Below are 13216 nucleotides of genomic sequence, written 5' to 3'. Positions count from 1 at the left end.
TTTACTGAAGTGAAAATAAACAAAGGTTTAAATTTTAAGTAATGTGATCATCTAAATGCATGTTTTTATTGGCCTTTTGATATTTTTACTTCATATTTTCCCCTCCACGACCCCTAAAGTAGCGAAAAATCCTGGAAAAAAACTTGTTCAACTTCTGGATGAAAAAATATTCTCGAAAGGGCGGTGAAATCATCTTTTAAGATAATATACACCCTTGTGATGAATCGATATCGTTCTTTAACTCAATATTTTAATTCAGGTTTTGGTGCAGAAGAAACCAACCAGACAGATCAATGCTGCGGCCATATTGGTGAGTCAGATTCAAATATTACAGATGTAGTTGACACCTTATTTGTAATTTGATCTAGTGAACTTCGTGCCTTTTTCTAAAATAAAGCATTTCTTTTGGATTAAAACAATTACGCCAATTTTCTTGCTCGTCTTCAGTAATAGCTATACAGTTCAGTCGGTAGATTTCAGATAAAGATAAACTTATTTTGTATCAGTCTCATCAAATATTATCTTAAGAAGTAACATTTATTTTTATTTTTGTGAAATAGTATCTAATCCGAAATTTTGATCAAATTAACGTTTTTTTCTATGAAAAGTTTAATGAATCCAACCAAGTGTAAACAAACTAAATGGAATTTTAAGAATCAAGACATAGAATCTTAATCGATGTTTTGTTGATTAGTTCAGTGACGATGAGACCGACGACAAGCGCGTTGTTCGATCAGCGAAGGAGAAGAGATACGAAGCTATGTTCAACCTTATCAAGTCAATCAGGAACAGTAAGAAGATCAAGGATTTCAACAAGATGCTCACAAGGTTTAACATTTTGTAAACTATCAAGAGACGTAAATTAGATGCAAACTAATAATCTCGATTTAGTTTCACATTTATTTTTATTTTAAAAGGAATTTTTTTTATTTTAGTCAAAATTTAAAAATGGTTGCTGCCTTGTTTATTAATATGTATTCTACTTATTTTTAGAAAACATTCTGACATTTTATTTTCAGTTTTGAGGATTTGCTGAAAGCTTTTGAAAAAGCTAAGCCTGTGATTGCCAAGGAAGAAAAGGGTGTCATTCCTATATTTTACATTAGGTAAGCTCTGGTTTTTTGCGCATTTTTTTAGAATTTATATTTTGTATTTTTAATAAATTTTTAAATCCGTTTTATTTAGAATTCTAGTCGAGATTGAGGATCTAGTAAACGAAACCTGGGAGGACAGTGTGGGTCGTAAAAGCATGAGCAAGGTGAACGGAAAGAGTCTCGGAGCTCTGCGTCAGAAACTGCGTAAATATATCCGTGAGAATCTGGAAGAAGAGGTCGCTAAGTTCCGTGAGAACCCTGACGCCGAAGATGAAGAGGAGGAGGAGGAGGTGGAAAAGGAGGAGAGTGAAGAGGAAGAAAAGGAGGTCGGGTTTTATAATTTTTTTCAATTAATTGTTCTAAATTAAGCGTTTTTTGTTCTTTTCACATACGATTTTATTTTTTATTTTGCTGACCTAGGTTCGTGCTGGAAGTGTTCCCAAGGAGAAGAAGACGAAGAAGAAGGTTGTACAGGACGACGACGATGATGATGACGAGGACGAGTGGCCGAGTAGTAGCGACAGCAGCTCTGAGAGTGACGACGAGAAGCCGACCGGAGGCTACACCAGAGACATGTTCTTGAAGAAGGCGGTTGATCCCGAGGACGCGATAAAGAAGGAGAAGAAGAAAGCTGAGAAAGCGAAGCGGAAGGCGGATAAGGATATGCGCAAGGAGTCTGATGATGAAGATGAGGATGATGGTGAGGGAGCATGGAATGTGGTGGACAGAACCGCAACCAAGATTGCCATGTTCTCCAAGGACGCGGAGATTACTCACGACCTTGTTGTCAAGAAACTGATGGAGATTGTTGCTGCTCGGGGTAAGAAGAAAACGAACAGGAAAGAACAGCTTGAGCTACTCCATGAACTTTACACCATCAGCGAAGATAACAACCTTGGTCCTGGTATGTCCATAAAGATCAAGTTTGCCATCATTGCAGCATTGTTCGACTACAACCCAAAACTCTCTGACGCCATGAAGCCAGAGAGTTGGGAGAAGTGTATTGAAGGTGTAAACGATCTACTTGATCAAATGGCTGAACATACCAACGTGATCACCACCGGAAACTTGATCATGGAGGAGAACGAGATTCTAGACCAGGAACCCTTCAAGGTTCGTGGATGTTTCCTGACCGCTGTTGAACGCCTAGATGAAGAGTTTATCAAGGTATTGAAAGCTTGTGATGCTCACAGCTACGAGTATATTGACCGGCTCAAGGATGAACCTAAGGTTGTTGCAATTCTAGACAAGGCAGAGCAGTTGGTTCTGAAGAGTGGATCTCCATCCGAGATCTGCAGAATCTATCTCAAGCGTATTGAACATATTTACTTCAAGTTTGATCCTGCCGTTATTGAGCAGAAGGCCGCGAAAATTGAAGCTCCCGAGGATTCTTCTACTAAGATTATGGATCGTCTTTGTAAGTATATATACAGCAAGGACAGCACAGACCGACTAAGAACCAGGGCAATCCTTTGTCATATCTACCATCATGCTATCCATGACAACTGGTATGAAGCTAGGGATTTAATGCTGATGTCTCACTTGCAGGACTCGGTCCACCATTCCGATCCTGCCACCCAGATCCTCTACAACAGAACCATGGTTCAGCTTGGACTCTGTGGCTTCCGTCACGCGGCCATCAAGGACGCCCACAACGCTCTCCTGGACATCCAGTTGGGTGGACGATCAAAGGAACTGATCGCTCAGGGTCTTCTTCCCCAGAGACAGCACGAACGATCCTCTGAACAAGAGAAGATTGAGAAGTCGAGACAGATGCCGTTCCACATGCACATCAACCTTGAGATGTTGGAGTGTGTGTATCTTGTCTCCGCAATGTTGATTGAGATTCCCTATCTCTCCGCTCATGAGTACGATGCTCGGCGTAGAATGATCAGTAAGAGTTACTATCAACAGCTAAGGAGCAGTGAGAGACAAGCTTTGGTAAGTCGACCTTAATTTCTTTTATAAGTACTTCATTTTAAAGTTTTAACCTATGTTCGAGGTTGGTCTCCTGAATCTATATATAAATTTGGCTTGTCTGTTTGTTTGTTTGTCAGTTTGTATCCAATAAACGTCAAAACGGCTGAACCGATCGGGCCCAAATTTTTTGTGGAACATCTAGGGACCCCAGGGAAGGTTTATGAAAAATCAAAATTTCAAATATTTGTCTCTATCAAAATTCGATCGTCATTAAATTTTTAAAAATTTTGAAAATCAGCGAAATTTTTTGTGAAAATCCGCGAATTATTTTTGTTTTGTTTTACGATGTACACAAAGAGAACATGTTCACAACTAATTTAGAAGATGGGCGCGAAGCGCCCTCTAAGGCTCGAAAGAAGGGCGCGAAGCGCCTTGAATTTCTAGTTTAATTATATTTGATTAAATATGTTTATTGTAGGTTGGTCCCCCTGAGAGTATGAGGGAGCATGTTGTAGCCGCCAGCAAGGCAATGAGGAACGGAGACTGGAAGAAGGCCAGGGACTTCATCATCAACGACAAGATGAACGCCAAGGTTAATTTTATACAATTTTCCGTTTCTTATGTATTTCTTATTGCGTTAAGAAATCGCTTTTAAAAAATTCGAATTTTATTGATATATTATTTTAGTTTAGCTTTATTGAAACAATAAGATATTGTTTCTGTCCTCGGCAATTTTTCAAAATTAAGTTTAAAGTTTGAACGTATCGGATTTTATTATTATTCCAAATGCAATATTATTTCACTTGATAACAACAATGATGTGAAAATTTTGCAACAATGTCGAACGTGTTTCATTTTAAAGAGCAATTTAGAGAGGGGAGTATATTTTTTCCAGAAAACCCTGAAGAATCATAAAGAACCTAGCAAACTATTAACTTTTGTATTTATTGTATTTATTTATTTGTTTATCCGCCATCTTTTCAACAACTTTATATTTATTTAATGTTTTAATTTTTTATTCTGGCCAGGTTAATTTTTATTATTTTGTCCAGGTGTGGGACTTGTTCTATGACGCAGATAGTGTTCGTACAATGCTTTCTCGTAAGATCCAAGAGGAGAGCATGCGTACATACTTGTTCACTTACAGCAATGTGTACGATTCAATCTCCATCGTAAGTACAGTTTTATTTAGAAGAACTCGTTTTAATTTCAAGAAACCTTTCATTTAATTCTATTTACAACGGTTAAACCTATTTAAATCTAAAAGTGAAGATTATTGATACCCGATGTGTTCTCGATCAGAAAAAGTCTTAAAAATTCAGTGCTTAGGATCCATTCAATTTTGATGCGGATCCGGATCCTGGATCCGCACTGGAAAAAAATGGATCCAGGTCATTTCTTTAAGATTTACTGAATTTTTTTAACAAAAAATAGTTTTCAAATTTTTTTAAATTTTTTTTCGCTTATTTTTATCCTTAAACTTGATGAACCATTCAGAAATGAGGAAATTTTTATAATGTCTCTTTTTTTTAGTTCAGATTTGGGGTTTAGGAGTAAAAAAGATTTATTTTGCAGTTTTTGGTTGATATTTTACCCCCCGGATCCGAATCCAGGAAGCCAAAATCTTTCGGATCCAACGGATCCGGATCCTAAGCACTGGTTAAAATGGTACTGATGTTAATTTAACATATCGCTCTTTAAATGGAGAGTCGCTTGAAATAACGTCTACAGTCCCTTCAAGGTCAAATGGATAATTTGTTTTGTTACGTGAATAATGTGAACAGAAGTTCAGAACAGCTAGAACTTGTTTCTTTAGAAGATAAGTTACACATACTGTGTAATAGAAAGTGACCTTTGGGTAAAATTCTTGTAATTATGGCAATTTTCTAGTATTATACGAACGGTATAGACTTTTTTTCGATTTTACTGTGAAACTTTTTCATGATCTTTCGTGAAATATGCAGATTGCGTAACCACGGATTACAAAAAAAAAGCGAGAACAAAAAAGAATATTAAATTCGTTTTTGTTCAACAAATCAGTAAATTTTAAAGAAATGTTAATGGATCCGGATTTGGATCTGTTTCCGAAGCCATTTTGTTCCAGTGTGGATCCAGGATCCGGATCCGCATCAAAATTTAACGGCTCCCAAGCTCTGTTATAATATACTGTTATTTAATATAGAATTTTAGTAATTTTATTCATAACTGTTTTTTGTGCACTAGCTGGTGTCCGATTGTCTTTTTTTGTTCCTGTACATTCTTTATTGGATACATTTTTCATTTAGTAAACAAGAAATCAAAACATTGTCCTACGAGTTTTTTTATTACTTCTCTTAAATGCTGTCATCATATAAAGGTTAAATCTGTTTTTATTCATTTATTTAGAACCAGCTTATCTATATTGAAATTGTTTAAATGACAAGATTAGACAATGATACAATTCTATTCCCAGCAGTTCTCCTGGTTTCCTACCATGTATTCAAGGTTGTGAGTGTTCAAACCAGATTCAGCCACAAAATCCATCAGCATCTCCAACTAAAAAATAAAATTATGAATTTCTAAATTCAAAGATTGCACCCCTCACCACCCCCTAAATTTGAAAAAAAGACGAGTAATTTAGCCATGAAAGGTTTTCATTAAAATTATATTTAAACCATTTTTTTTACCTTTTCCTCTGACATTGTTGGAGTTCTTGACATGAAGTGTAAACAGTAATCCAGGGTTCCAAATATATGTTCACTGCAGTCATATCTTTAAACATAGAAAATGAAAACCTTTTAGATATTTTTTACTATGGGATTGTGAACAGTTAGTTAGTCTCCATTTTAAAAATACATTATTGATGTCCCTTTTTTCTAGAAAGATACTTTCAAAATTTGGATTTCTTCTGCACAAATGAGAAAGAAGTGTCAATTCGTCGTGTCAATTTTAGATTTAATTTAGTAAATTATTTTTAAATTAGATTTTCTTGTTAACTTACTCAATAGCACTATCCTCGTCCAAATATATAACATTATAATCTACGGATGGTCCCTGGATACCGAAGAATACCAGGGTTTGAAGGAAGTGTCCTGGGTTCTCCAGGGGTTCAAGGATACCGGTAGCATTGTTCCAGGATCCATCAGGGGTAGTCTTTCTACTGGAGTATCCTTAAACCACAAATATTATTATTTTTACAATTGTTTATTTTGTAATATTTGTGACCTACCTATATCCCCTCCCCCCTCTGTATCTGAGTATGGATCATAGGTTGCAATGGTGCAAACAGTTCCTTTCTGGAACGCGGCTCCACCTGGGGTCTGATATTTACCAACCTTAAAAACAAGAAAAAATCATGTTTTGCTGGAATCCTTGTTTTTGAAACGAATTGAGATATAGATGAAAACTGCTTGGAGTCGTGTTGGGTCAAATGGATTGCAAGTTTTCGTCAAGTTATTACTTTTCCGATTTTTTATTCAACTTAACATTAAATAAATCTTACCTCGTACCATCTCCCAGAGTACATTGCGTTAGTATAGTTAACTGCTGCAGGAGGGTGCATACATTTCTCCGCTCCTACTAATCCAACCAACAAGAGTAATAGCAACATCTCCGTCCTGAGCTAGAGCTAGAAATGAACGCATTTGGTTTGAATCATCTGTTTGTTTAGTCTTCTGAGAGATAACGAATTTCCTAGAGAATTAGTTCATTTACATAAATTGTTTTTACATAATTACTTTCTTATATCTTATTCACTTAAATAATTATAATACCTGAATGGGTAAACCAAGCAATGAAAAATAGAATGAGTAAGTGTTTAAGTTAGCTCAACTGATAGGTTTTTTTTATTTAAAAAATACCAACTCTTGGACTAAGCGTATAAGTAGTTGAGCGTCAATTCAAATAAGTGGTTCATCTAAGTTTACTTAGTTCAAATATGTCTCGCTTTTTATTGAATCTGATCTCTGGTCTGTGTTTATCTTTTAAATGTTAAAATATTTTACTTAATGTAAGTTGTCGACTTGAAGGTTTCTTAGAAAGACAATTGTCCAATGCTTTTACCTTATATTAATTGATAGCTGTACTGAAGTATTTCTTATCCCATACAAAACATAACTTTAGAACTTATCAATTCTAATAACTATTAAGTTATTAACTATGGACTTGTTTTGGCCCGAATTTTCGTCAAATAGCTTTTAGCTTTACCCTAAACCAAATATAGTAAAGTATCACAAATAGGAAAAATTCCTTTTAATCATGGAAAATTTTATTTCATCAGTTCCTCTTCTATTAGATTACTCACTTTTAGTGTTTTAATGTTTCGTATTGTAGCCGGTGTTAGCTGAGATGTTTGAACTTGAGGTCAACAACGTCCACGCTCTTGTCAGTAAGATGATCATCAACGAGGAGCTCATGGCCAGCCTTGACCAGCCCAGTCAGTGTGTAGTCATGCACAGGTCAGTCCCAAGTAGTCTTGCGCATGTCAGTCCCAACTCCCAAGTAGTCCTGCACAGTTCAGTCCTAAGTAGTATTGCACAGGTCAGTCCCGAGTAGTTGTGAACACGTCAGTCCCAAAAAGTCAGTTCCAAGTAGTCATGCACAGGTCAGTCAAAAGTAGTCGTGCACAGTTCAGATCAAAGAAGTCGTGCAAAGTTCAGTCCCAAGTAGTCATTCACAAGTCAGTCACAAGTAGTCTGCACCGATCAGTCAAAAGTAGGCATGCATACTGCACAGGTCTGTCCCAAGTAGTTTGTCAGTCTCAAGTGGTCATGCACAGTTCAGTCCCAAGTAGTCATGCACAGGTATTTTAAGTAGTCCTGCGTAGTTCAGATCAAAGTAGTTATGCACAGTAGTCCCAAGTAGTTGTTCACAAATCAGTCCCTAGGCTTAGTAGTCGTGCACCGGAAAGTCAAAAGTAGTCATGCGCAGATCAGTTCCAAGTAGTCATGTTTTAGTCAATCCCAATTAGTCATGCATACTGCACAGGTCAGTCCCAAGTAGTCGCACACAGGTCAGTCCTGAGTAGTCATGCACAGGTCAGTCCTGAGTAGTCATGCATAGGTCAGTCCTGAGTAGTCATGCACAGGTCAGTCCTGAGTAGTCATGCACAGGTCAGTCCTGAGTAGTCATGCACAGGTCAGTCCTGATTAGTCATGCGCAGGTCAGTCCTGATTAGTCATGCGCAGGTCAGTCCCAACTCCCAAGTAGTCATGTATAGGTCAGTCCTGAGTAGTCATGCACAGGTCAGTCCCAAGTAGTCATGCACTGGTCAGTTTCTGGTAGTCATGCAAAGGGCAGTCCCAAGTAGACTTTCAATGGTTTTCTGACTCCTAATGAGTACTATCTTACTAATTATTCTGTCATTTCTTGTTCTTAATTTTTCGTTCTCTAGATTTTGTTCTGCAATTTTCTTGTTTTTCTTCCTGTTTCCTCCTTTAAGCCCGTCTGAGCTAACTTTTACCCTTTCTTATGTATTAGATTAATCTTTTTTTTCTCTGTCTGTTTCATTTTTGTTTTCTCTTTCGTTCTTTTATTTGAACGAGCATCTGATTTGTTTCTTTAAAATGATGACAAATCAATTTATTTTTATACGATTTCATCTTTGGAAGGCGCCCCCCCCCCCCTTTCCTTCATTAATTACTACATTTAAGTAACATCATGGTTGTCATTCCAATTGTTACGAACTTATGGACGTATCAAATTATTTAATTTTATTTCCTTGTTTTTCCTTTTCTTCTTAATACTTTTATTTCTCAACTTTGTTCCATTAAATATGAAATAAGACATTTGCTTGATGATTTGGTATTTAGGACGGAGCCAAGTCGTCTACAGAGTTTGGCTCTTCAGCTCAGCGACAAGATCGGTCAGCTTGTAGAGAACAATGAAAGGTTGTTGGAACAGCGGGGGCAGGTAAATAATAAATATTTAGGGGGGTCAATTTTTGTTTAAATATCTTGAAAATTTCAAATCAAGAAGCTAGATATTGTCCAGGAGCTCCCTAACCTGAAAGGAGTTCGCCCCATCATGATCCTTACCAAACCCAGGGGATTTAAGCTCAAATCTGTTTTTTGCCATTTTTTTAAGACTTATTTTTAAGGAAATTTTTCATTTCTTGCTTTATCAAAGTTTTCACCTGTAAGTGTATATGGCAGAAACCCCGGTTACCACATGGAAATTTATCTAGCAAAAATCGTCAGGAGAAATGTTGGTTTTAAAATCAAGCTTTTTTATTCTGAGAAAGAATAGTGATATTGTAAAAATCAGGAGTTAACATGCGTAGTAAATTTTAACGCGAAACCTTTGTTTTAAACCGGTCTGGTAATAGTGTNATTTGAAGAGATGATGTAGCATTTTACAATTTATATATTTTTCTCTCGATTTTCATGAATAAATTACAGTGGTGTGAAACTTAAATCAGCTGGGTGTGGGGTTGAGTGTATTATTATGGTTGCTTTTAATTTTAATTTTTCCTTGTTATGAAGACTAATAAAATATACCTCGAATAAAACCATTGGTTATATTTTTTACGTTTGTTGCATGTAAATTGCAATTTTTAAAAATAATTTTTTTCACAAATTTACAGTTTTTTCAATCCCTGTAATATGTTGTTGTATCAAGGGTTGGGGTCAGAGGAACTGGGAGAACCGTGGAGAGCGTGGTGAGAGGGGAGGACGGGAGGGAGGAGGAGGTGGAGGAGGAGGTGGAAACTATAGAGGTGGGAGGGGAGGAGGAGATCAAGGAAACTACAGGGTAAGTCATTTATTTAGAAATTTTGTGATTTTAATTTATAATTTTTTGGTTTACTTTTGATTTCCGTCGGGAATTATGTTTTTAGTTTTAATTAATTTCATCTTTATTTTTTTTTTACTTTATTAAATAGTTTTTGTTTTTATTTATTCACTATATTATTTTTTATTTGTCGCGTAGGGAAGGGGCGACAGAGATAGGGGAGGATTCAAAGTAAGAAATAATATATGATTATCAGACGACCCGACAATATTGATAAGACTATATTTGTGAGCGACATTTGAGTTTTGAATCTTCACATCAATTATAATGAGCAAAAACTCGCTCACAAAAATATTTCTTAGCGACGGACAATTACGAATGTAAACAAGTCGTCTTGATATGTTTTCTTCAAGAATCCGGTGTCGTATCGTTTGCAATAATGACTGATCGGACTAACGTACATTCGCACTAACGTTCATTCTGACTAACGTTTTATTTGAGGGTTAGGTTAGGTTAAGACAATTTCTGGGCCGAGCGCTGCGGCTAGGACAGGCTAGGGGGGCGAGCGCTGCGGCCACAAGTGTTACTGATCAGCTGGCTTTAGTGCAAAAGTACGTTAGTTCAATCGGACATTAGTGCAAACGATATAGCATCAAGAATCCTTGACGAACGAATAACATGTTGAGAGTTTTTTATTCAACTGCATGTACATTTGATTGTTTTTTTTTCTTCTTTTTTTCAGTTTGATTTATTGATTTAAAGGTAAAGAGATCCTAGTTTCAGATCTGAGAAATGGGAAAAATCCATTCGAAGAGGGTTTTCAAAGCAATATTTTCCCATCATTCAAAATTTCAGTATTTTTGTGTGAACTTTTCATTAAGGCTTTTTCAGAAACCATATCGATAAAAAAAAATTAATGCCAATAAACTACTGATCTTTTTTTACTAATTCCTCCTATGATACTTGAAAGTTCGCAGAAAATTGTAAACTAATTAATGCTCAAAACATTATTTTATACAATAACTCAAATTTCATAACTTTTTAAAAATTACACATTTAGGAGCTGATTATTTCACTGAACTGGGACATAATAGAACGCTTTTTAAGATTTATCTTGCGGAAAGATAATATTAGAAGAATTGGCCCATCTATCTGAATGAAACACTCATTTTTAAAGATCAACTAGCTGTATCTGCCCAAGGCCAAATATACTGCGATTTAATGGTCTTACGCTCTCAAGCTTAAATTGTTGTTGACAATTACTTCTAAAAAACCGAAGCTAACAAGTGCCTTGTAAGTGCTAAAATGAACATGTAAAGGGCTACAGAAAAGCATAAGCGAGTTAGAGTGGTAAAATCTAAGCTTAGGGCGTTGCGACACTTCAAAGTCAACCCTGTCTTAAAAATTGATGAGACTATTAATAAGCAGTATGTGAATACTTAACAAAACTACTGGAGCATGGTCACGATTTGGAACTGTTGTTAACTTTTAGGGCATCTAGGTTTTGTAGTTTTTGGCTGGATAAAAATCTTAGAATGTTAAACGAATGCAAAATTTTACGATCTAAAAGTTTGCTTTCATTAATTTTGCCTCAGACTGAACGATTGTTTTTGCTTCGTTTAGGCTTATATCATAGCCTCACATTTTCTAAATAATAAAATAACATTGGTAGGTATTTGTTGGGCTTTTTTTAAACATAAAATATGGTGAAACTGCCCAACACTATTTCTTCATGTGCAGCCATTTTGTAATTGAAATTTATTTAGGGAGTTAGTTTCCGTGGAGGGAGCGGTGGTAATTTCAGAAGCAACGAAAGGTCCCAGACCTATGGAAAAGCTTGGAACTAATCCATCAATGAGTTTTCCCGAGAAAGCTGCCGCATACTATCGGTAAGTCTTATTTATACAAAATCTTTAAATTAAATTAAATGTCGTGTGATAAATCATCTTCTAATCCGTGAGATACAGACAACTCTTAAAGATAATCATAAAATTTGAGAGAGCCTCGAATTAAAGGTGTCGCAACGCGTTTGGTTTTATCTCACAAACTAACTTTTACTTTTGTTGTAGTTAAAGCCATATTTATTTTAAAAATGCAATGAGCTTGTTTCAAACTCAAGTTTGAAAGGATTAATTGGCAAATACTGGTTAATTTTGGCGTGCGAGCGTGTACATCTTGGTTTGCGGTAATAAAAAGATAACTATTTAAATAGTTCCCTGTGATTTCCAAAATGTGTGTTGTATTTCAAATAGATATAAATTTGGAAATCAAGTCCAATTTCTATTTTTTTGTAACAAAATAAAAATTTCAGTGGTTTCCTGGACCGTTTATATAAAGTTGCAGACCTCGTATCTTCCAGCTCCAATCCAACCTTACTGCAATCCCAGTACCTCCAGCCAGACTTGGAGACTGGGGAGGAGAAGGAAGGATCCCTGAACAGTTTCGTCCTAGTTCTCCACCTTGCATCCAGGATAGAAACTGTCAACCTCCTTGTTCGAACTAAGAAATGGTCGTTCGAGCACTTCGTGAAACGAAAACGTAAAAAATACTTTTTGTTTGACAGAGTTGTAAGTGTGACTGGTCTGTAATTTGAAAATAAACAATTATTTTCCATCTTGGTTAAACCGTTAGAGTTCTGTTTGTTTATGCCATTTATACTTTTTATGTGAAAAAATCTTCAGACCGCGCAGCCAACCCAGTTTTCAGATGTGTAAGGTATTATTACATGTTAAAATGTCCGAGAATTCAATTATAAGTGGTTTTTTTACCTCCATCCCAGGATTCAAAAGCAAAATTTCTACATTTGTCTAGAAAATTTCCAATTTTGCACGAATTATGCTTTAATTTATTTAACATTTAACTTATTGATATAATTAAATTACGTGACTACGATATTGAAAACCTCGTGATTTAAAATTACTGATTTTCCAATCGTCAAGCATAGATAACAATGTTTAAATTGTGGTCACGTGTATTAAAATAATAAGTGTTAACGTTATTTCCTTTTTTGTGTGGTGTAGGGGAGGGGGGGGGGGCATTTCCTTTCTTGTGTGTTAGTGGTAGTGGTGTAGTAGAAGGGGGGGGGGGGCTTGGCTTTGTTTTGACTAGGTACTATGCCGTGGAGACTTATTGATTCAACATAATCGGTATTTTACCTGAACTAAACTATACATAGTGTTTCCCAATTCTTATACGTCATTAAAATCAACGCAATAGATTCATGACGCGCTTAATTGTTTGCTTCTCAGTAAATACGTAGATGTCAGTTCACGTAAGAAATGTTGATTATTAAATACTTTTAAAATATTCAGCTTTTATCAGGCCCGTAGCTAGGAATTATAAAGTGGAGGTAGTACAGATCGATAAGTAAGGGGCGCATCGCAGGCGAACACTTTTTTGACCTGAAAAATTATGCTTCTTGTTTTCTAATGTTTCCCATGCCCAAATTTCGTTTAATTAGAAAAGGAAAAATTTAAACATCTTAAAATGCGTGA

At 35.9% G+C, this 13216-nt stretch overlaps 2 protein-coding genes across 3 annotated transcripts; one reads left to right on the top strand and one right to left on the bottom strand.

Moving 5' to 3' along the window:
* Positions 1–221: 221 nt before the first annotated feature.
* LOC111708539 (eukaryotic translation initiation factor 3 subunit C) lies at positions 222–12124 on the top strand. 2 transcript variants are annotated; one of them, XM_023481944.1, is made up of 13 exons: positions 222–310; positions 695–828; positions 1020–1106; positions 1186–1420; positions 1515–3035; positions 3493–3606; positions 4067–4186; positions 7326–7450; positions 8804–8903; positions 9612–9743; positions 9921–9953; positions 11489–11611; positions 12034–12124. In XM_023481944.1, exons 2-12 carry the CDS (start codon positions 761–763, stop codon positions 11567–11569), a joined length of 2616 nt encoding a protein of 871 aa, XP_023337712.1. In that variant the 5' UTR covers positions 222–310; positions 695–760; the 3' UTR covers positions 11570–11611; positions 12034–12124. The 2 variants fall into 2 exon arrangements, with proteins under 2 accessions (XP_023337712.1, XP_023337713.1); XM_023481945.1 differs by lacking the exon at positions 9921–9953.
* On the bottom strand, positions 5377–6645 carry LOC111708541 (apolipoprotein D). Its single transcript, XM_023481948.1, has 5 exons — positions 6496–6645; positions 6223–6328; positions 5995–6163; positions 5681–5765; positions 5377–5549 (listed from the first exon to the last, which is right to left on the bottom strand). The coding sequence occupies exons 1-5, from the start codon at positions 6601–6603 to the stop codon at positions 5457–5459; spliced, it is 561 nt and encodes a 186-aa protein (XP_023337716.1). The 5' UTR covers positions 6604–6645; the 3' UTR covers positions 5377–5456.
* Positions 12125–13216: the final 1092 nt, after the last annotated feature.

Source organism: Eurytemora carolleeae, unplaced genomic scaffold (genome assembly GCF_000591075.1).
Source record: "Eurytemora carolleeae unplaced genomic scaffold, Eaff_2.0 scaffold746, whole genome shotgun sequence".
NCBI classification, from domain to species: domain Eukaryota; kingdom Metazoa; phylum Arthropoda; class Copepoda; order Calanoida; family Temoridae; genus Eurytemora; species Eurytemora carolleeae.
The sequence above is the reverse complement of the archived record's forward strand: the minus strand, read 5'-3'. Positions and strand labels throughout refer to the sequence as shown.